This window comes from Neophocaena asiaeorientalis, unplaced genomic scaffold (genome assembly GCF_003031525.2).
Source record: "Neophocaena asiaeorientalis asiaeorientalis breed wild unplaced genomic scaffold, Neophocaena_asiaeorientalis_V1.1 scaffold292, whole genome shotgun sequence".
NCBI lineage: Eukaryota > Metazoa > Chordata > Mammalia > Artiodactyla > Phocoenidae > Neophocaena > Neophocaena asiaeorientalis.
Window position 1 is genome coordinate 469,508 of NW_020173241.1, and position 22,558 is coordinate 492,065.

At 53.1% G+C, this 22,558-nt stretch overlaps 1 protein-coding gene across 1 annotated transcript in view; it reads left to right on the top strand.

The window, feature by feature from the left end:
• COL23A1 (collagen type XXIII alpha 1 chain) overlaps positions 1-22,558 on the top strand; it is a 320,111-nt gene that overhangs the window by 285,256 nt on the left and 12,297 nt on the right. The window contains exons 5-12 of the mRNA XM_024745644.1: positions 10,795-10,821; positions 12,185-12,211; positions 15,553-15,669; positions 16,540-16,575; positions 16,992-17,018; positions 18,735-18,788; positions 19,798-19,842; positions 21,267-21,344. Of these exons, the coding sequence (XP_024601412.1) occupies positions 10,795-10,821; positions 12,185-12,211; positions 15,553-15,669; positions 16,540-16,575; positions 16,992-17,018; positions 18,735-18,788; positions 19,798-19,842; positions 21,267-21,344 (411 nt within the window). The remainder of the gene's footprint in view (positions 1-10,794; positions 10,822-12,184; positions 12,212-15,552; positions 15,670-16,539; positions 16,576-16,991; positions 17,019-18,734; positions 18,789-19,797; positions 19,843-21,266; positions 21,345-22,558) is intronic.

Consider the following 22,558-nt stretch of genomic DNA (forward strand, 5'->3'; position numbering starts at 1 on the left):
TCTGGAAGGAGGACCATGGAGGCAGAGGAGGAGTCCTTGAATGTCAGGCCAAGGGGCACTGCGACTCTGCCCTGAGGGTGGGGGTGAGGCTGTATTAGGTGCTGACGAAGCCAGAGAGGGATGGTGAGGTAGGAAGCGTGCGGGGTTTAGGCAGGAGATTTAGGCTTATGTCCCAGGCCAAGATGGCCATGCCTGGCCTCCCCAAGCTTCAGTTTCTTCATCTGTGGAATGGAGGTAATAATGGCACCTGCCTAACAGGGCTGTGCTCAGGGTCAGTGACATCCAGATGAGAAGGCAAATGTGTATGTCTTTTAGTTCCACCCCTTTTCCTGGATTCTTACCCCAAAACTGGCCCAGCACATTACAGTCACACTCATTCAACACTTTTGTGTGCCAGGCTCCAGGCTGGGCACTGTCATCTATAGGAAACCATTCCATCCACACCACACCCACTCTCCAGAGGAGGAAACAGGCTCCAGGGAAGTTAAGCAGTTCACTCCAAGGTCTGCCGGCTAAAAACAAAACAATCAGAATGACCCCCGCTCCTTCGCTGTGTAGGAAGGATGGGCATGTGGGGATAGGAGGCAGGGAGGCTGGTGGAGACTGGTCCAGAAGAGAGGCCAAGTCCTAGGCAAGGGTGAGTGGGGGACTGGATGTGGACGTGGTTTGGAGAGATGGTTCAGAGCTAGAATTGCAGGCTCACAAACTCATTGATACATTCCAGGGGCCAGCCAGGTGAAGAAATAGGGGAAACTGGCTGGGTGCAGGAGAGTGTAAGGAAAAGCTGGGCTTGGGATGAACTGGGGGGATACATGCCCCATCTAAAAGGGGTGCTGCAGCTCAGCCCAAGCAGGTCGATCATTACCACATCTCCTAACATATCAAGAGAAGCTGGAGGGACTTCCCTGGTGGTGCAGTGGTTAAGAATCTGCCTGCCAAGGCAGGGGACACAGGTTCTATCCCTGGTCTGGGAAGATCCCACATGCCACGGAGCAACTAAGCCCATGCGCCACAACTACTGAGCCTGTGCTCTAGAGCCCGCGAGCCACAACTACTGAGCCCACAGGGAGAGGGCCTGGGAGAGCAGAGAAGGAGAGGGAGAGACAACAGGAAGAGTTAAAGGAAGGAGAAGGAGAGAGATGGGAACAGAGAGAGAGAAAGACGCAAAGAGGGAGGGAAGGAGGGAGGGGGGAAGGAAGACATAAGTTTATTTTTAAAAAAAAGAGAGAAGCTAGAAATACAAGTTTTATACAAAATCTTTGGATTCTTAAGGATTCCAACCAATCCATGAACAGTGGGTGACAATTGTGTCATCCATGGAAACCAAAGAGGGCCTACCCCAAAGCCCAGGGTTTCAGAGAGGCTGGAAATTCAAACATGAGTGAGGATGAGAGGAAGCAGGCGAGTGGACCCACAGACTAAGGCTCAGGGCAAAAGGGCAGATCAGGAGTGTGGCCTGGGGCATCAGGGGTCCCTGCAGAGCACCCGCTGTCGCCTCTGTGTCTGTTATGAGTTCTCTCAGTCACTCTGTCCCCTGGTGTCTTGATAATGCTGTGTCTCAGTCCCACCGCCTGAGCTGGGCTGTCCTAGGCAGGCCACTCCCCTTTAGACTGCCTCCATCATGTAGTTCCAGCCACAATGGGACCGTCACCCTTCTGATCCATCCTGCTAGATCTTCACCCTAGCAGAGGCTGCCACCAAAATGGGCGCCTCAGCCTGTCTGCTATTTCCATTGCCTTCCATCAGACCAGCCCCACGTGCCTGAGCTGGAGATACCAGGATAGAGGCAGCTCTCAGCAGACAAGCTCCATTCACTGATCCAGCTTCCATCCTCCCACACCCAATGGGAGTCAGGTCCGTCACTACCCTTCACCCCACCCTGGAACAATTTTTCATGATACCTAACAGGGTAATCATGTACAGGCAAATGTGTAATTTAAGCAGGTAGTTTGGGATCAATTCAAAGGCATAGCACCATCTCTTCTAGCCACGATGTATAACGGACATACGTGTAATTGCTTCCAGTGCATATGCAAGGTATTCACTGAGCATGCCCTCTCTGCAAAATAGAAGCCAACTGGCTTTCTGGCCTCACAGAATCATAAACCTAAAGGGACCTAGAGATTTTCTAGGCCAAGGGTTACAAACCCAGATGCCCCTACAAGAGCTGGCAGGTCACCTCAGCAGGATAGCAGGCCAGGTGTGAGGCACTAGGGTGGGGTGGAGCCTGTAGCCCTGGGGCAGTGCCCAGCTAAAGGAACACTTGACCCAGCAGGTATTGCCAAGCACGTGGACCCAGGGTGCAAGATCTTCAACTTTTCAAGGAAAGTCCATACTCCAGATGTTTATGTGAAACGTCACAATTTTTAAATGGTGCAACTAATTTGGTTAGTTTTGCTTTTTTTTTTTTTTAAGTGCATGGACCAAACCAAACCTGGCTCCAGGCCAGCCCTGCCCTCTCCTGTACAGACGAGGAGTGGAAGGGGGCAGCGTGGGCAGGCCAAGGAGCAAGTGAAGGGCAGGGCTCTGACCTCGGCAGGCTCCTGGGTCCCCACCAAGCTAAAGCCCTCACAGCTTGCTATGAGTTAGATGCAGTAGGTGACTGCAGAGCCCACTCTACAGAGGGCCCCAGATCCCAGGAAGGGGATCCCCAGGAGGAACCCTGTGCCACCACCAAGGCACGAGCTGCAGCCAGGCTGGGCGTAAAAATTGGGGGTCCTTTCTTCCCTTACCCTACAGTGGAATTCAAGTCTGGGAAATTGCTAAGCCCGGACAGTCTTGCTGTGGCCCATGTGTGTGCAAACAGCCTGGCCTGAGAAATCAGAACCACATGGTGCTGACCTGCCCAAGGGGGCTTCCCACCCACCCCCTTGCCCACTGGACAGCCCTAATGAGACAGCCTTTGCACAGGAATGTGCACGCCCCAGGCTGGGACCCCAGGCCCCAACAGCCTTGTAATTTGATGAATTGTCAACATCTGGGCCATAATTACTGGGCCCTGGACTGATAATCCTGGTAAGCCCCCTCATCCAGGGGCCCTGTTCTGGTGCATTGGAGGGCTCCATTCCCCAAGGGGAGCTGTCAGCATTAATTACAACCAGAAAACAAGATAGTCACCCAGCTCCGGCCAGTCTGAGCATTTACTCCTGTCTCCGTCTAAACACAACCAGTGTACTGATTTACTTCAGTTCAACAGATACTCTTGCCAATTGGGAGGGCTGAGCCATAGCTGACAGGGAGGAACAGAACCAGCCAGCCCTGTACAGAGGAAATGGTTGACACAACTTCTTTGCCTCAGGGTTCCTCCGAGGCTTTGTTCCCTGATGAACATTGAGAAGCTCCAGTGATGGAGTCGGCATACTCCATGGCCCATACTTACTTCCGCAAGAAACCTCCCCTCTTTTGCCGTAGTAGTTAATATTTCTCAGAAGATGGCTCCATGGAACCCTGCTTAGGAAATAACCAATAGAGTGACAGAGGGAGGGAGCAAACCCATGAAGGTAAGAGATGACAGCAGTGGCACAGCCTGGCGTCCCCTTGCCAGCCACTAGGAAGGCCACACAAAGATCCCTCCCCAGCACTGCCCACCCGAGAGCCAGTGCAGACTCTACCTCTGTGTCCACTTCCCTGTAGGGTCTCATGACTTGGGTTGGTCTGAAAGAGGAGACAAAGGAGACTAACCTGGGACCCACGTTGAACTTGTCATTTGAGAGAAGGACAAGACCTCCATTTTACGGCTGAGGAAACCGAGGCTCTGGGCTGCTCAGGTCCCTGAGCAAGGCAAGGGGCATGGGCCAGCACGGGGGCTCTGTCCTCCTGGCGTGCGATTCAGTGCACCACAGGGTTTTGTTTGCTTCCACACATCCGAAAGCATCCTGGAGCTCAGCTGATCTGCACCAGGGAGGAGTGATTTAAAGCAGAACCCAGGCTTGTAAACAGCTGTGGGGCTTCGTGGAGGGCAGAAGGGGATGAAAACCTCTGGTGAATTCCACAGCTTTGATCAGGCAGGGGAGGCAGCCGGCAGGAACCGAGCGCCTCCAGGCATAGTGCTGTGGCATCTGACTCTCAGGATCACCCATTCTGTGGAAGCTGAGGCTCAGAGAGGGGATCTGAACCCAGGGAAGGCCCAAGCCCTGCCCTCACTCCATGGGCTTCCCAGTGTCGTTCCTTCCGCTCCTCTGGTAGGCGACCCAGGGGGAGAAGCAGCTGGAGCGGCTGATGGTCGGGGAAGGGGAGGGCTGCCTTGATGGAATAAGACCCCATGCCACCAAGGCCATACCTCCACCCAGTCTGGGGCTCTGCTCGTCCAGATGGCCTGGCTTCCCAGAACCAGCTTGTCAGCTGCTGGGGCACTCAGCCTAGACCTTGCCCTGCCTTGGTCCAGCCTGACTACTGTACCCACCCCATGTTTGTCTTTGGCTCCCATCTGACCAGCCCCTGACCCTGACCCTTCCCTCCTCTCAGAGCACCCAGAGCCAGGCTTGGGCCTCCCTCCAACACATGGAAACACTTGGTTCATAGATGGTCCACACAGCCTGCCATCAGAGTTGCTTTGCTAAGACTCAGCCAGGCCCTGAGATGAGAGAGTCCAGTGAGGCTGGGAACATTGCCCTCCGGGAGACCCACAAGCAGAACGATGGCTCAGGCAAATCTTGCAGGAAAGAAACCTATTTCATAGGGTGTAACCCCTTATTTGACCATAGTATTCCCTTCCCCAGGCAAGCCTGTTACACCCTGCAAGACACTGTTCCTTGGACACCAGTTTGGGAAAGGCAGTATGTAGAGGCAGGGCCCATCCTCTAAGGTTCACAGCCCAGGGCCCAACCTCCCCCAGCATAAGAGGGGTCAGAATCATGCCCCAGAGCTAGGCAGGTCCATCTGACTCCAAAGCCAGGCTGTTTCCTCCTCCACCCAACCCTTCTGTGAGTCCCCTCTTCAGTGACTCCCGGTCACCACTGGTCACCTATCAGCCTCTCCAAGGGTCAGCTGTTTCCCCAGAGAGAGAATTCAAGGGCCTGGGCACAGCCTTCTTGCCTAAGTGTCACCAGAGGTGAGCCCAGAGCCACCTCCTCAGACTAAGGCCATGGCTATGGGTCAGCTCCACCCACAAGGCTGGGCCAGCACCCTCTGGTCTCTAAACATTTGCACGTGGGCATTCTGTGTTTGCCAAGGGAATCTTCTTGGCATCATATCTAGCCACATACAGCTCCAATCTTGGGTTCCCAGGGAATTCGAGGTGACTTTCCTTCAGCCCTGCGATGGGCGTTTCCAAGATTGCTGCTCTTAATGCCCCTTCTTGCCATTATTCAGAAACTACAGACTTTATTCATGTTTTTAAAACTCCATGAGTTTTAAAAACTCATGTTTTTAAAACTGGGGCAAGGGCTCTGTGATCCCAAATACAGGCAGGGCCCTGGGTGGGAAACTTGGTTTTCTGCCACTTACAGGGCTTCTCACAAACGAGAAAGCTGGGGACCAAGGCTGCACCATCAATGCGCCATCGAGGACAGTCTTGGAGTTGGCAGAGGGGAGCATCCTGCCTGGAAGGCAGGATTCACTCTCAGGAAGGGGCAGCTGAGGTCTAATGCTCTCAGAGACAGCTGGTGGCACTGATTTTTTCCCCTCTGGGGTCAAAGCCAAGGCAACATCCTCGGGCTCCCTTCTGCAGTGGACACTTCTAGAAAAGCAGGGCACCATGGCGCTGCATGCTTCACGTCAGCTGGTACTGGCCCTGGCAGAGGGTCAAAGTGAAAGAGGGTCCAGGGAGCCCTTGCCCAGGGAGGGTCTGCTCAGTGAGGGAGACAGATGTACCAGGAATCCTGGAAAGAAGGCAAAGCCTATGAACCTTCTCCCTAGGTTCCCTGGACAGCCATCTGTCACCCCCACTACCCTGTGCTGCAGAAGAGGGAGCACTCCATAGAGAGTGGAACCTATTTCAAGCCCTTGGACAATCCCACTGACTCAGCTTCTTCATCTGCAGGAGGGGGCATGGCACCTGTCTCCCAGGGCTGTGGCAAGGGCAAACCCTGTGAGGGATGCAGAGTCAAGTCCAAAGCGAACCCTGCTCTGTGTCCTGGCCTTTATCAGGGACACCTTGGACTCATCACGCTATCCAGTTCCGAGGCCTGCTGATGTCGCAGCTGTTGCTGGTGACTTAGCAGTGAGGCCTGCTGTGTTCTCCCTCCTGACATACGAAGAAAAGAGCTTTATTTAGTTCTAAGCTGCACCTTAGTCTCCTTTTTTGTTTGTTTTGTTTTGTTTTTTTTCTTGTGATGAGGACTTTTAAGATCTACTCTCTTAGCAACTTTCGAGTATACAGTACAGTAGTGTAAACTAGAGTCCTCATTGCTGTACATTACATCCCTAGAACTCTTGTAACTAGAATGTTGTACCTTTTGACCCCTTCATCCATTTCACCCACACCCACGCCCACACCCACGCCCCCTTCCTTCTGGCAACCTCCAATCTGTTCTCTGTATCTAGGAGCGTGGGTTTTCTTGCTGTTGTTTTGTTTTAGATGCCACATATAAGTGAGATCATGTGGTATTTGTCTTTCTCTGCCTGACTTTTTTACTTAGCATAATGCACCTGAAGTTCCATCCATGTTGTTGCAAAAGGCAAGGTTTCGTTCTTTTTTATGGCTGAATAGTATTCCAGTGTGTGTGTGTGTGTACCACATCTTCTTTACCCATTCATCCATCCATGGACACTTAGGTTGTTTCTATGTCTTGGCTATTGTAAATAATGCTATAGTGGGGGTACAGGTATCTTTTCAAATTACTGTTTTCATTTTCTTTGAATAAATACCCTGAAGTGGAATTGCTAGATCATAAGGTGGCTTTATTTTTTATTATTTGAGGAACCTCCATACTGTTTTCCATAGTGGCTGCACAATTTACATTCCCACCAGTAGCACACAGGGCTTCCTTTTTCTCCACATCCTCACCAACACTTGTTACTTCTTGAAAAGGAAGGAGCTTTACTTAGTTCTAAACTGCATCTTAGTCTCTTTTTAATTTCCTTCTGCATTATGGCTTTTTTTAATCCATGCAGAATAGAGAGCGGCAAAGTTTGCACTGTGTTTGGGCTCAGGTCAGCAGGATGGACAGACACATGCAGGGCCTGGGCACAGAGTCTGCAGTGGCAACCACACTGGACAAGGTGACTGGGGGCCCGTGGGCAGGCGAGATCCAGTGGGCAATGGGACAGAGCAGGGAAAGTTTGAACAGAAGCATGCAAGGGCAGACAAGAGGGGAAAGTGGCCAGAGGCCAGGCAAGACCACTGCCGTGGCTTGAGTGTAGTGTGGACACAGAACTGAAGTGCCTGCCATGTCGGCTCCAGCCCCCACTTCTTCTGGCTGCATGGCCTGGGGCAAGGCCTTCCCCTTACTGGGCCTCAGTTTCCTCCTCTGTAAGATGGGTATGATAACACCTTCCTTACACAGGGCTTCTGTTGTGATTCAGGCAGAGTGTGGAGGCCACCAATAGCCCCCAGAAGAGACCCAGGATGGGACTGGGCCCTCTGTGTTATGGCAGCTGAGAGGGCTAGGGTGAGGGGTCCCCCATAGAGATGCCCAGAGGGACATGGCCCTGAGGAGGCCTAGCAGGGCCTGAGCGGGTGCGGGGGTGGGGGGGGCGGTAGATGAGGGGCAGGACCTACTTTTAGAGGACTGCTAAAGGGAAAAGGCTTTTCATACGGATCCAGGTCAGGACAACCAGGAGCTGGCCCAAGGAGACAGGCCGGCTAGGACAGCTTCTGATGAGCTGCAGATGGCGGGGACCGAAACTGCACCTGACCAGGAACCCCCAGAGCCTGGGCCCCCAAGACCTTGGAATGGCCCCACTCCCCCTCTCCTGGGACCCTAGCTGCCCCCAGGCCATCACCCTGACATCCAGACCCTCAACTGAATGTGAAAGGAATGGCCAGAAGCCAATTTTCAGAATTGCCCTGGTTTCCTGCCTGGAGTGAGGCCCTTGAGTGAGGGCACCAAGGAGCAGTCGCTCTCACAGCATCTGGGGAATCTGCAGATGGCTGTCGGCCAGGGCAGTCTGGAGACCCAGCCAGGGAAACTGGCTGTTTACCACTGGACCCAGCAGGCAGGTGGACCCAGTCCATGGCACCCCCATTAGATTCCTCTACACCTCCACAAGGGTATAGAGGAATCCAGTGAGGCTTTGTCAGGTGGGTAGACAGTGGGAGCTTTTGGGCAGTGGTCACCAGCCGTCTGAAGATACCACAAAGCCCCCAGACCACTGAGAGGCCCCAGCTCTCTAGACCCACCTTTGTATTATTTGACTTTTTCCTTCAAAGACCACAGCAGTGCAGGGAGCTGAAAGAGCTTTCAAGACTCTTCCTGTTATGTCTTAGTTCAGGCTACTCTAAGAAAGTACCATAGACTGCATGGCTTATAAACCACAGAAATCTATCTCTTCAGTTCTGGAGGCTGGGAAGTCTGAGATCAGAGTGCCAGCACAGTCGGGTTCTGGTGAGGGCCCTCTTCTGGGTTGCAGACTTTCAACTTCTCACTGTGTTCTCACATGGTGGGGAGAGAGGACCAGAGAGCTCTCTGGGGTCCTTTTTATAAGGGCACTAATCTCATTCATGAAGGCTCCACCTTCATGACCTAATCACTTCCCAAAAGCCCCACCTCCACATACTATCACATTGGGGATTAGGTTTCAACATATGAATTTGGGGGGGACACATTCGGTCCCTAGCAAGTTACAAGTGACAGAAACTCAATTCAAACTGGCTTAAGGAAAGAAATGTATTCGCTGACAAACAGAAAGAAGTATGCAGAGGTAGTTTCAGCTTCAGGCCCTTTGCGTGCCTTCCTCTCTGTCTCTCAGCTCTGCCTTCCTCTCTGTCTCTCAGCTCTGCCTTCCTCTCTGTTGGCTCTTTCTCAAGCCATGTGGTGCCCCCAGGAGCTCCAGGATTAGCCCCGTCAGTAGAAAAGAATCCTCTCTCTTCTAAAGCTCCACCATTCAAAGTCCCAGGCATGACACTCATACCTGAACTACTCACCCTGGCCGAGGGAATATGGTCACATGTCCAAACCCTATGGGGTGGATGGGGGTGGCTTTGGAGAAGAAACGGGCTCTGTTATCAGAGGAGGGGATTCTGGACAACAAACAGCACAGAGATGCCCCCACCCTGAGTCCACGTGAAATGTACCCAAGACCATGGGTCGGGGCAGGCTTTGGTCTCTTGTCACTCAATTGTGCCTCTGGGTCGTAAAACACAGAAGAAATGCCTTTCCTGTGTGTAACCTCTGTGCTCTCTCACTCTCTCTCTCACTCTCTCTCTCTCTCTCTCTCTCTCTCTCGTTTTCCAGGGACCACTGGGTCTGGATGGCAAGCCCGTAAGTGATAACAGGGCAGTTGTAGGTGGTCCTGGGATGGGGCTGCCCCTGGGGTTGGGAGTTACCGTGGATGCCAGAGAGAAGGGCCACTAAGAACCTGGTTTAGCATGGAGAGAAGCTATTTGACCATCAGACTTGAGTTTAAATCCAGCTCCACCACCTGCTGACTGTGCAACCTTGAGGAGGCCTCTTCACCTCCCCAGCCTGAGGCTTCTGTTTGTCAAACAGGCATATTAACTCTTCCCACAGGGATGCTGGGGATGCAAAGAACTGTGAACAGCACTGTCCCTGGTGCCCAGTCAGCCCTCAAAACACAGAAGGCCCTCCCAGCAGACCCCACATGAGGCACAAAGCATCCCCTCATACAGTCTCAAGACTTAGATGGTGGACATCAGGCTGAAGAGTTCTCAACACCTGGACCAGAAGCATATGGTCCACTGGCATCTTTAGCAGAATGAATAAGACGCACACAGAGACAGCATAATAAAATGAATAATTGGATATGGATGGAAGGAAGGAAGGATAGATGGATGAATAGATTGATGAACAGATGGACAGATGGATGGATGAATGGATGGGTGGATGGAAGAAGAGTCAAATGAGGTAACGAATTGTACACACAGTTGGATGCATGGAAGAGTAGATGAGTTAGTGGATGGATAAATGCATGATGGTTGAGCAGACAAGTGAGTGAAAAAAATGAATGAATTAACAAATGATTGAAGGGCTGACTGATGATGAGTGCATCATTAAAGGGGAAGAAAGAACCCACTACCTAGATGGATGAGTGAATGAGCGAATCCATCACTACCTGAAGGGGACATGGATGTTTTGGGAAGGAGGCCAGTGATCGAGGTCCCTGACCAAGAGTGTGAACCCCAAGCTGGCCCACTGCAGCCTGGCCCCCACCCCGGGGTCTCTGAGCTCCACAGTTGGTGCCTTGTGTGTGACCTGACCAGCTTCCCTAGAAGTCCTGGTAACTTGGCAAAACTGAAAGAGACACATTTCCCTGCAGCCAGAGAGTGATGGCAGCCATCATGGCATGCAGGGAGCCACCTCCACATCCACACACCCCCAGACTGTGAAGACAGTGACCTCCTCACTGGTACCTGGGCACAACGGGTGCTGAGCAGGGAGGGCTCTGTTCTCTGGGGGGAATGACTAGCACATGTGCCCCTGTCCAGAGAGGATGCCAGTGACCACCCCAGTCTCCTGTCCTCCTTGTGGTGAGCACTGAGGTTCAGAGCTTCCTTGGGGCCAGCACAGGCAGCCCTCATAAAGGCTGATAGGCGTGTATGTTTTTTCACTCAGCTGCCCACAGCTCTGCTCAGCCTCACAGGCCCTTCTGCCCTCAAAGCCTCAGGGAAGATAGAAGGGGGCTAGCCTAGTGCTCTTCACTCACTCCTGTTCTTTCTCTATCTTCCTTCTCCAGGGACTTCCAGGCCCCAAAGGAGAAAAGGTAAGTGATGCTGGAAGCTGTCCAGATGCAGTAGGCTGATAAAGGAGGCCAGAAATCTGCCTTCAAACCCCAGCTCCAGAGTGTGACCTTGGGCAAGTTACATCCCCTCCTGGAGCCTTACTTTCCTCATCTGTGAGTGGGGCTAGTGGTGCCTACCTCCTAAAATGGTTACAAGGCTTACATTTGACAATTTAAAGTACCTGGAGGGTTGAATCCGAGTTCTTCTGGCACCAGAGTGTAACAAAACTCAAAGCACAGTCTACCCAGAATGACGAGTTTCCAAAATAATCAATCCTGAAAAAGGGAAGGTGCCAGAAGAGTCTGTGGAATTGAACACTGACTGTTGATGGCATTCTTTGTGGGGAGGACACCCCCCCCAGGAAAACAAATGGCAGAGAGCTAACCCTTTGCAGCCCTTTGTGAGAAGGTCTTCCCTGACATTTGGCACTAAATGTCACAGTCAGACTCCTGGAGGGCTGGGAACTCCAAGTGACTTGGAGAGGAGCAGGAGAGAGGGGAGACCTGTGTGTCCCACAGTGGAGTCAGGGGAGGGAGGGGCCATAACAGACCTGGGTGTTGTAGAACCGACAGGGCACTTCTAAGGCAGGGCAGGGCAGGGCTGGGCTGGGCTGCGCCACTGCTATGTGGCCCACATAGGTCAGGGCAGCCAGTGTTCCGGTCCACCCTCAGGGCTGAGCAAGGCACAGGATCTGGTGTTCAGAGCCTCAGGTTTGCATTACAGCTCCACCACCAACTGTGTGGCCTTTGGCAAGTTACCCAGCTCTCTGGGCCTCAGTTTCTCCATCTGTAAATTAAAACCAACATCTCATGGGGAAGACTGCGTGAGGTAACTGTCTGAATGTTCTTTGTAGATGATGAGACACTCATGCAGTTGGCAGGTACAGTGATTGCCTTCTTGCCAATTCTGGCTGATGCCACCGAGTCATAGAAATGATTAAGGTAGGGGCTTTGAAAACAGAGAGAAATTGAAGTCTTGGCATCTACTGCTACATAGCATACTGCCCCAAAACTTGGTGACTTAAAACAGTAAATCAATTATCATCCCTCATTATTCCCAGATTCGGGGGTTCCACTCTGCTGTGTCTGGGGGCTGCCAATAGATAACAGACCACCTGGCTCCAAGCCCTGGATCTACTAGCTGTGTGACCTTGAGGAAGTTACTTAGCCTCTCTGTGCCTCAGTTTCCTCATTGGAAGTGGAGATGACATAGAGCCTTTATGTTTTTTTTCTTAGAATGAAGTGAGACTGTGTATATGAAGCACTGAGCACAGAGTAAATACTCCACACATGTGAAGTAGTAATAAAAGTAGTGGTGATGTATCACCCTGTTTTTTGTTCCTAGGGTGCACCAGGAGACTTTGGCCCCCGGGTAAGAACTGAGCAAGACCCTCCCCTGATCCCACATGGTTTGTTTCATATCATAATAAGGTATACCTAGCGTTTCTTCTGGATCCCTATGCTTATCACAGAAAAAAATGAGCAAGCAGCCCCTCCCCACCCGTGGTCTATCTCGCTGCCTGTTTTCACTTCAACATCCGCTGGGTGGAAGCCCCAAGCACCTTGATTTGGCCGAGGCTGCCATCCCCTGCACAGACAGGGACTCTCTGGCAGACATCCAGTCACCCTTATCACCGTAGATGGGCAGACAGTGGGGCTGGCACTGGGCCCAGACTGGAGACTGATCTTCCTGAGGGCAGCTGGCACCCAGGAAGAGGGAAGACTGTGGATGTAGCCAGCAGCCCTGAGCCCAGAGTTCAGCTCTGCCACTTACCAGCTGAGTGACCTGGAGTGAGTCACCTTCCCCTCTGAGACTCAGTTTCTCCAACTGTGAATGGGGATGACATCCTTGACCCCAAGCCACTGAGGTGAAGATTCATGGCAATCAGGAAAGTGGGCACCCGGCACCCCAAGTTGGAACAGTAGATCAGAGTCTCTGTCCAGCCCACTTCTAGCCCTTCATGCCCCCTGAGTCCAGGCACCCAGAAGTGCCTTGTTCTGAACCAGGGTTCTCCTCAACGGAGGCTGAAGCAGAGTGGAGACCTCTGCTGGTTGGGCCCCACAAAGCAAGTCTTGGCAATTTGGTGGGGAGCTTAGCTGGGGATGCCCACTCGTGGATCTCTGTGCAGCTCAGGCTTTCCCCAGGCTGGTGGGGGCATTTCTAAAGGGGCTTCCCAAGAGCAGCATTCTAAGCAGCACGAGACCAGTTAAGAGCTACCTCCAGAACGGACACAGTAGCACGTCCACTGCATTCTATTGGTCACAGCAGTCACAGGGCCCGCCCAAGTCAAGAGGGTGGAGAAATGGACTCCAGCTCTTGGGGGAGTGCAAGGTCCCATTGAAGAGGAGCCCGTGGAATGGGAGCAAGGATAGCACCCATGTTTGGAGAATGTGTTCCGCCACTTCCAATGACAAGGCTTCCTCTCTCCAGGTGGGGTTAAGTGGTTTTGCCTCCAGAAATAGCCTGGTCGTTTCTAAATCACCCTCCTGCCTTTCTCATCACACACCTCTTTGCCATCTAGATGGTTTTCCCGAGGCTCAGTCCGGGATTTATAAGTAGAGACCATCACGTGTACAATCGCCGAATCCTCAAGGTAGACTGGTGGAGTCTGGGCTGCTGGTGTGTACACTCCCCTCGACTCACCCCACATTCCCGGGGGAGACCTCAGCCATCCTATCCTGGTGGGAGGAGGAGGAGGAGGCTGACCAGCCTCATTCCAAGTAACTCAGGAGAAGACCCTAAACCTCCTCTAGAACCTGCTCAAGTGTCTACACCCATTTTCTGCCTTGGTAAGGAGCTTCCAGGCCAGTGGTTCCCACCCTGAGCCCTTGAGCTATTAAAGGAGCAGCAGTGGGTGGGGTATCTTCAACTGATTCCTAACACAGTGTAAAATGAGACAGGAATGACCCACCACTATTGCCACTCTGGTTGCGTGACCTTACCAGACTCAGTTGTCTTTTGGCTGGAATTCTATCTTCTTGGTCAGGACCCTGGCTGAGTCAGACTGATCAGAAGATCTGCATGGTGGACATTGCGAGCTTCAGTTAATTTTTTAATTAGGAAAACAAGTGAGCTATGTCTTAAGTGCAGTGGTCTAGAGAACCAAGTTCTCTCATATCGTGGGGTCACAGATGAAAAATACTGTCTAAAAGAGACTCTTGCCTCAGTGGTCAGAGGAGACAGTTCCTTTCCTAGCTCTGTAACCTTGGGTAAACGATTACATTCTCTGACTACTGGCTACTCCATCTGTAAAATGGGACAATAGCAGTGCCCTGGCCAGGTGGTCGTAGGGTTAGGTGAGATAACCTCCAGGTAGGCCTCACTCCTCAGCGCTTGGGCACACAGCAGGGGCCCAATCCACAAAAGGCTTCTTCCTTTCTTGGTGACAGGAAGGTTAGGAACTGCTGGCACTGAGCCAGATGTGCCACATTACTGTGCCCTGAGCCAGTGCTGGGCGGGCACCACTGAGGCAGCAGGAAGTGCTGGGGGCACTGTGGTCTCTCCTCCTCTCCTCCTTGCAGGTGGGGCCACAAGGTGAGGGCTCTGGCTGCCTGAGGTCTGACCCATTACTAACACTGCCAAGAGTGAGGGATTTGGTGCTGCATGAGAGAGATGGTGTGGTCCTTTGTCGCTCTTTTTTTTTTTTTTTTTGAGATAATTAAAAATTCACAGGCAGTTGTAATAAATAATACCCCGTGTACCCATCATCCAGTTTCCCCCAATGGTGACATCTTGCATTGCTGTAGTACAACCTCACAACCAGGAAATTGACACTGATACAATCTGCCAACCTTATTCCATTTTCACCCATTTTACTTATTTGTGCGTCTACTTATTTCCATGCAATTTTATCACCCTTGAGATTTGTGCAACCACCACCCAAAGATCCCTCCTGCTATCTCTTTATAGCTGTAGTTACCTCCCTCCCTGCCCCCATGCCTAACCCCTGGCAACCACTAATCTGTGCTCCATCTCTATAAATTTGCATTCCAAGAATCTCATGTAGATGCAGTCATCTAGTAGCCAACTTCTGAGATTGGCTTTTTTCACTCAGCATAAATCTTTTGAGATGCATCCAAGTTGCTACATGTGTCAGTACTTTGTTCCTTTCTATTTATTGCTGAGCAGTATTCCATGACATGGATGTACCCCAGTTGTTTAATCATTCACCATTGAAGGACATTTGGATTGTTTCCTGTTTGGAGCTATTATGAATAAAGCTGCTGTGTATATTCATGTATGGGCTTTTGTGTGAACATGTTTCTGTTTATCTGGGACAAATGCCCAAGAGTGTGCCTCTATCACTTAATAAAGCAGGAGCTGACCAACCAGGAAGGTCTTTCAGGAGGCTTACAGTCCCCATTCCAGAAGGAAGGGTGCTGGTTGGGCACTTGTGCTTTGTCCCACACCTAGTGTGTCTCATCTCTCACCTAAACACCGTAGCTGGGCTTCAGGCACTGAGAGCTGGAGACATGGAGCATGCCATGGAGTGTACAAGATCCTCTTGGCCTCTTATGCAGAGGTATAGGGACCTGTCCCTTTGTGTGGCCACCAAGAAGTGGCAAGAGGCCCAATAACAAAGCCCTTTCCTCTGAGCCTGCCGAGGGCTGGGAAGGTGAAGGCATCTGGCCGCCCATCTAGGGAGGCCTCTCTCTGAGGCCAGAACCCCTTCCCCTCAGCCTCAGAGTCATGCTGGGCCCCATCTCTTTCAGGGAGATCAAGGGCAAGATGGAGCTGCTGGGCCTCCAGGGCCCCCAGGACCTCCTGGGGCCCGGGGCCCTCCTGGCGACACTGGGAAAGATGGCCCCAGTGGAGCACCAGGCCCAGTGGTAAGAGAGAGCATGGAGCTGGACCACCCAGGACGTGGTTCTGTACTTACCAAAACTCCAAACCCTGATCCTAGAATCAATGCCAACCCTAGCCCTATCCCAAACACCCACCCAGACTCTTACTCCAGTCACACCTTAAATCTGACACTAACCAGGTCCTTAACCCCAATTTAGACCTTGACCCCAAACTCACTCCCAAAGCCAGATCCACACCCCCAATTCAGATTGTTATCCAGACCCTAACTCTCACCCCTACAGACTCTGACCCAGCTCTTATCCCCACACTCTAACCCCACATAGATTCATAGACCCTGACCCTAACCTTGGTTATAGTCTCAGTCCCAATCTACACCGGGAGACCCATATGAGGCTGCTGTCTCTGCAGATCTCTACCAACCTCTTCTCCCTCTCTCTCTCTCTCCCTCTCAGTCTCTCTTTCTTTTTATCTCTCTGTTTTTTCTTTACCTCTCTCTCTCTTTCTCCTACTAACTAAGCCTCAGTTGTCCTCCCATAGTCCTAACCCCAATACCGGAGGCCAAATCTCATTGTACTGCCTCTTTCCTTCACCCGGGGGCTCCAACCTGTACTTTCCCTCCAATGCAGAGCTGGCACCTCCACCAAACTGCCACCAGGGTCCCCTGTCCGGGAAGCTACTCAATTGGCTCACCAATTCCTTGTCATGTTGGGCGTATAATTCCCTGAGTCTCAACTTTCTTGTCTGTGGGGTGGGGACAGTGATGCCCACTTTTCAGAAGTTTGGTGAGGACAAAATGTACTTGCAGCCCCAGCCCAGGGTCTGGCAGGAGATGGGGGCTCAGTCAACTGTGAAACCCTGCCTCCCCTCATTGCTCTCCTCTTATGCCTCCTCAGGGTGCCAAAGGAGAAGCTGGACAAGATGGCGAGACGGTCAGTATCCAGGGCATTTCAGAGGTCCGGGCTGGCAGGACCGTGGTTCCAGGCCCAGAAGCCCCTCTCCCACACACACCCACATCGGGGTTGGGTGTGCGGCTGTATGTGTGTGCACACCTGCACTCTTGCTCCCCCACCACCTGTGGGGAGCAGATGGGCCAGGACTCCAGCCCCAGCAGAATTCTCATAGACCCAGACCCCTGGGAGGGAGCCTGCAGTCCACTTGTCACTGCTTGAGATCTAAAGCAGATTTCTGTCCAAGATACAAATGGGTGGCACAGCCGGGTTCCAGAGACAGCCCTGCCTGCCCTCTGGGACTTGGTGTCACCCTTTATAAAACAAGGATGCTAAGGAAGACAGCCCGGGAGCCCTGTCTGGGATCACGTTTAACACCCCTTCTTCTCTCATTCCAGGGCCCGAGTGGACCCCCAGGGCCCAAGGTAAGTTCCTCTCACTTCTGTCTCAGGCCTGGGGTGGGGGGGCTCCCTCACCCCACCACCCTTCCTCTCCCCCACCCCCACTGAAACCAAAGTGGCAGGGTTAGAAGACCAAGTTCTGTAACCTTAGGCAAGTGACTTCATCTCTCTGTGCCTCAATTTACTCATCTGTCAAATGGGGTCATGATAAACTTTTCCTGCCTTTCCTTCACAGCAAGTTGTGAGGATCGAATAATAAAATCCATTAGCTTGTCAGCTCTCCTTTCTTCCCTCCTTGAGCAGCACCTGCCAGGGTGGGAAGGCAGGCTACGGTCCTCCCTGAAGGAGCCAGAGCCCCTGGACTGAGCAGGAGGGAAAGGTGGGAGAGGAGCCCCCTTTAGTGAGTGCCTGCTGGGAGTCAAGGGCCTTCAATGCATTCCCTCTAATCTCACAACCACCCTCTGAGGCTGGGAGAGTCAGGGCCCCTCTTACAGGAGCAGTGACTTGCCCAGGGTCACTCAGCTTGGGAGGGACCAGGTCAGGGTTGGAGTGGAGTCCAAGACCGTCAGCCCCAGCACCCACATGCATCTCTCTGAGGGGCTCGGGGGTCTCTGGGCTGCGCTGGATGGGGGTCATCAGGGCCACTTCTACCAGAGGAGCAGGCGCCTGGTGTCCAGGTGGCTCTGACATCTCTTGCATCCCCACTGTCTCCCCTGCAGGGTGAGCCCAGTGTTCCTGGAAAGAAGGTGGGGGTGGCTGTGGATGGCCTTCTTGGCAGGGATGTGGGAAGTGGCTGGAGAGAAGGGCAGGGGCTGGGCACGGTGGAACCCAACCTAAGTCCTGACTGTGGGTGGCAGCTCTGACCTCTGTCTCTGAAGCCAGGATCTCATTCATTCACTCATTCACTCACTCTTAGAGAAATACATCAAACACATACAGTTACTCAAACATATCAGATTTGTTCCCATGTCAAATTGGTTCTCAAAGTGTGATCCCTGGATCAGCAGTATCAGCGTCACTGGGGGCTCATTAGACATGTGTGTTCGGGGCCCATCCCGGAGGCCCCGAGTCAGAGACACTGGGGGTGGGCGTGCTCTGTTCAGGCAGCCCCCTGAGTGGTGCTGACATGTGCTCAAGTTTGGGAACCACTGACCCAGATTAATCTTCCCCCATTGCTTCCCATGGCTGGGACTCCTCCTCCTCTTCCTCCTACTGGGCTCAGCAAAGCTGCCCCCTCCTCTGGGGGACCGTCCACAGCCAACTACTGAAACACACACTCTCCCTGAGCCCCTCTCTATCCCACCATTCTCTTATATTCTCTTGTCTACTTCCCGGCATGGGGCTATGAATTTATCTGAATATTTCCTTGCCCTCAGTCTCCTCTGACTCATTGAGCAGGGACCCCATCTGCCTGGCTTGCAGAGGGTGCTCAGAGGTGTTTGCTGACGGAGGGAATGAATTCCCTCTCCTTCACCCACCCATCCATTCCTTCTGCACACACCTGCTAAGGTGTGCTCTGGGCTAGTGGGGACAGGGGACAGAGGTGGATCTGACCCCACCCCTGCCCTAGAGTTACGAAGAGGGGAGAGGGGCGCTGCCCCAACCCAGTATGACCAGTGCTGCTGCCAGAAGTGGACTGGTGTGCTGGGGAGTACAGAGGGGGGATGGCCAACTGACTGCCAGAGGACCCAGCCAGTGTGTGCAGGTTGAGGGCTGCAGCCTCCACTGTTCTCTCCTCAGGGGGATGATGGGACACCAGGCCAGCCAGGGCTCCCAGGACCCTCAGGGCCCAAGGTAGGTATATGTCCCTCCCTCAGTGGTCCCCCTGCCTCCCACCTCCCCAGTTCCCACCTGCCTGGTGAAGCCCTGCGCCGCCCTTTCACATCATGGCACATGGGTTGATGACCAGGACAGGCCAGAGGGAGGCAAGCAGTAAGGCCAGGGTCCCACTCACCAACGGGCCTGGCAAGTCACCCAAGCCATTTGCCTCCCCTCACACCCTCAAGTCTTCTGGTTCCCATCTTAGGTGGCCCCACTCTACCCAGTCCCCAAGGCAGGAACTGGGTATCTTCCTTGCTTCCCCAGCCAGTTAAGACAACCACCAAATCCTGGCCAGCCTGCCTCCAAACTGGCTGAGCCCCTGAGCTGCTCCAACCATGTGCCAAGACTAAACCAGAAGGGGCCTTGGTCCTGAGTCCTCTGGGCTGCACTGAGCCCATGCCCCCCAACCCCCGGCTGGGCTCAGGCACGTTCTCAGGAATTACTCCGGAAGCCCACAGACCCAGGCGGCCCCCAGCCTGCCCCCAGCGCTCTCTCACAGCACACGCCTCTGTTGCAGGGCAAGCCAGGGAGCGCGGGGCCTCAGGGAGAGAATGGCGTGGACAGAGCCCTGGGGCCCAAGGTGACATCACAGTCCACTGCTCTGGTTCCCAAAGGCCCATCACGGGGGAGATGGGTTTCACCTCCAATTTGCCCTTTTACGTTGGGAGTCCGGGAGGTCCCAGGCCCAGGGGTCTTGTTTGATTGGCAATCAGAAGCCCACCTGGGGGCAGGTGGCAGTGGGTCTGGGTGAGTGATGAGGCCTCCACTGTGTAGCCTTGGGCTTCTGGGCCTCAGTGGCCCATCTCTACACAACGAGGGGTCAGAGGAAGGTCTCACAGGCCCTCCCTCAGGGAGCCCCATTCCTGGGATGCCAGTCATGTCCACTCGGCCCTGTGTCCTTTGGGGAAGAGGGGACTAGAGTGGGCAGGGGAACTTTTGGCTTCAGCCCTGCACACCTGGCTGCAACCATGTGTCTCCACAGGGGGAGCCCGGCCAGCCAGGCGCCGATGGAGCCACAGGGCCACGGGTAAGCCGTCTTCCCCCAGCCACACCAGTGGGATCAAGGGGCCTGATTCCTTCTGAAGCCCCCTGTCCCCCAGAGACCCCAGAAGAGCTGGCAGGAACTGGGAGTCTTTTTTTAATAATAATAATTCATTAGTGATTTTTTTTTTTTTTTTTGCTTTTAGTCCCATAATACATGCTTTTGGTAAAATGTTCAACTATGGATGTGAAAATAAGAGTCCCGTCCTCTCCCCTCTTCTCCTCCTCCCCAGGAAAGTGTCTGCCCTCCCAGACTCTTTTCTTGGCGTATTCAAACATAGACCTCGATTTGCGACATATGGCATTACCCTCTCCCTGTGGGGCCTTGCCTTTCCCCCAGCCCCACATCACCGTTCACCCCTGTCTCTGGAGCACAGCCACCACAGCTGGTTCCAGATCTTTTGTGATGAGCCCCTATCAACACACTTTTAGAACTGCATCCCAGCCCCTGTTATTGGCCCTGTGATTTTGGGTAATCACATCCCCATTATGCTCCCAGAGGCAGCCTTCCTCCTCCAAAACACAGGTCTAAGCCCGCAGCCTGGTCGTGCAGGTGGCCAGGGAATTGGATTAAGCATTGAGTGTGGGAATTCAGTGTACACCTTACAGTTCCATGAAGGCCATGACCGTGGAGGCAGCTGGCAAATGATGCCCTGGCCTGGGTCTCTCCATCCTGCACAGATGGCCTCAGGCCTGACCAAAGTGCTCACAGACCCCGCTGCTCTCCTAGCAGAGAAGAGTCCAGTGGGGAGGTGAGGTTCAGATGAAAGGTGAGGTTCCAGCAGCAGTGCACATGCCTGTGAGGATGCGTGCCTGTGTGGACACATGCATGTGCAACACATACATGTGGACATGTGTGTAGGGGGGGGTGTGCTCAGAACCAGGAGCGAATGGGAGTGTCAGTGCCTGGTGTGTGCGGTCTCCACCTGAGGTTAAGAAACTGAGGTACAAGGGCAGCATCCAGCCGGCATGTCTTTAATTGGCCCGCGCAGTGTTTTGGAGGGTTTGGGTGTTTTTGTTTGTTTGCCAACATTTAAAAATCTGAAGCACTTCACATCAAAATCAGACTCTCCATTTTCTCTCAAGAACGCAGGGATGGGCCTCAGTGGGCTTCAGTTCCCACGTGAAGGCAAATCACAGCCACCCCCAGGCTAGGCAGAGGTGTGTTCCTCAGTTGGCCCCAGGCATCCCCCTTGTGTCACCCCCTGCCTGGCCCCTGGATTGCTCAGTCAGGGTGCCAGTGCCCGAGAGAATGCAAGAAGACACCATGCTGGGGCCGCCCAGGGTACAGCTGAGAGCTGACCCACAGCTCACTGGCCTGTGTGCAGCCCTGGTTACTAGGTTCTCTGGGTAAGACAGAAATGACTACCATGCTTTTCCCTGAAATTCTTCCTCTTCTTTCTGCCTCAGGGTCCCCCAGGCCTCAAGGGTGAGCAAGGAGACACGGTGGTAATTGACTACGATGGCAGGATCTTGGATGCCCTTATGGTAGTGTTCCTGGTAGACCCTGATACACCCTTGCTGTTCGTTTCCTGAGGGAATATTCATTTACTTTGTGTATAAGTCCTGCACCTCTTTACAGTGGCAGCTTAACGAAAGCTTAACGAAAGGCTCCACATTCACCAGGTGACTGATATGGAAGTCAACGCTGTGTGGAGACCCACACGACGCTGAGAGAGCTACTGTAAATGGGGCCCATGTGGCCCTGAGCTCCTCAGAGGCCAAGGCAAAAAGGGAAGCTCACCCTTCAGAAGCAGGAGGCAGGGCCTCCCGGGGCCTTCCTAGGGAACACAGGCTGGAGGGGGCTGGGTCTTCTAATGACCTCTGGGGGAGAAGAGTGTGGCAAGGCTCAGGAGATGTATGGCCTCTGAGCCCTGCCCCAGTGCCGGGCAAACTTGGGACCCATCACTGGTAGAGTGAGGGGTTGGGTGCCAGCTGCTCACAGGTACCAGGGAGGGGAGCTGGGGTGGGGAAAGGTGGTCCTCAGAGACAAGACTGGGTGTCAGCACCTAATCCCACCTGAGCTTCAATTTCAGTTATCTCCTACAGGCCTCAGGGAAGCACAAGCTGATGGTAATGTGCCCACCCCAGGCCTGCATGGCGTGGTGTGGTGTGACGTGGCCCAAGGCCGTGCATGTGCATGAGCCACATGGAGAAGCCCTATGAGCTCAGAGAGGCGGGAAGTGGATTTTGGATGCCAGCCGGGGACAATGACTGGATTCAATGGGCAGTGGGCAGACACAGATGGGTGAAGGGAATGGTACGAAAGGTGGGGATAGCTAGAGGCAGGGAGGCCACCAGGGAGGCATGTGCTGGGCCTGAACCTGGAGAAGGGTGGGTGGAATGGAGGAAGGTTGTAAGACCAGGGGCATCTCAATGGAGGAGCCAACAAGAAGGCACAGGTTGCAAGATATTGGAAGTGTTCATCAACAGATGAATGGATAAAGAAGATGTGTGTGTGTATATATACACACACATACAATGGAATTCTACTCAGATATTTTTAAAAAATGAAATTTTGCCATTTGCAACAACATGGATGGACTTGGAGGGTATTATGCTAAGTGAAATAAGTCAGACAGAGAAAGACAAATACTATATGATATCACTTATATGTGGAATCTAAAAAATACAACAAACTAGTGAATATAACAAAAAATAAGACTCACACATATAGAGAACAAACTAGTGGTTACCAGTGG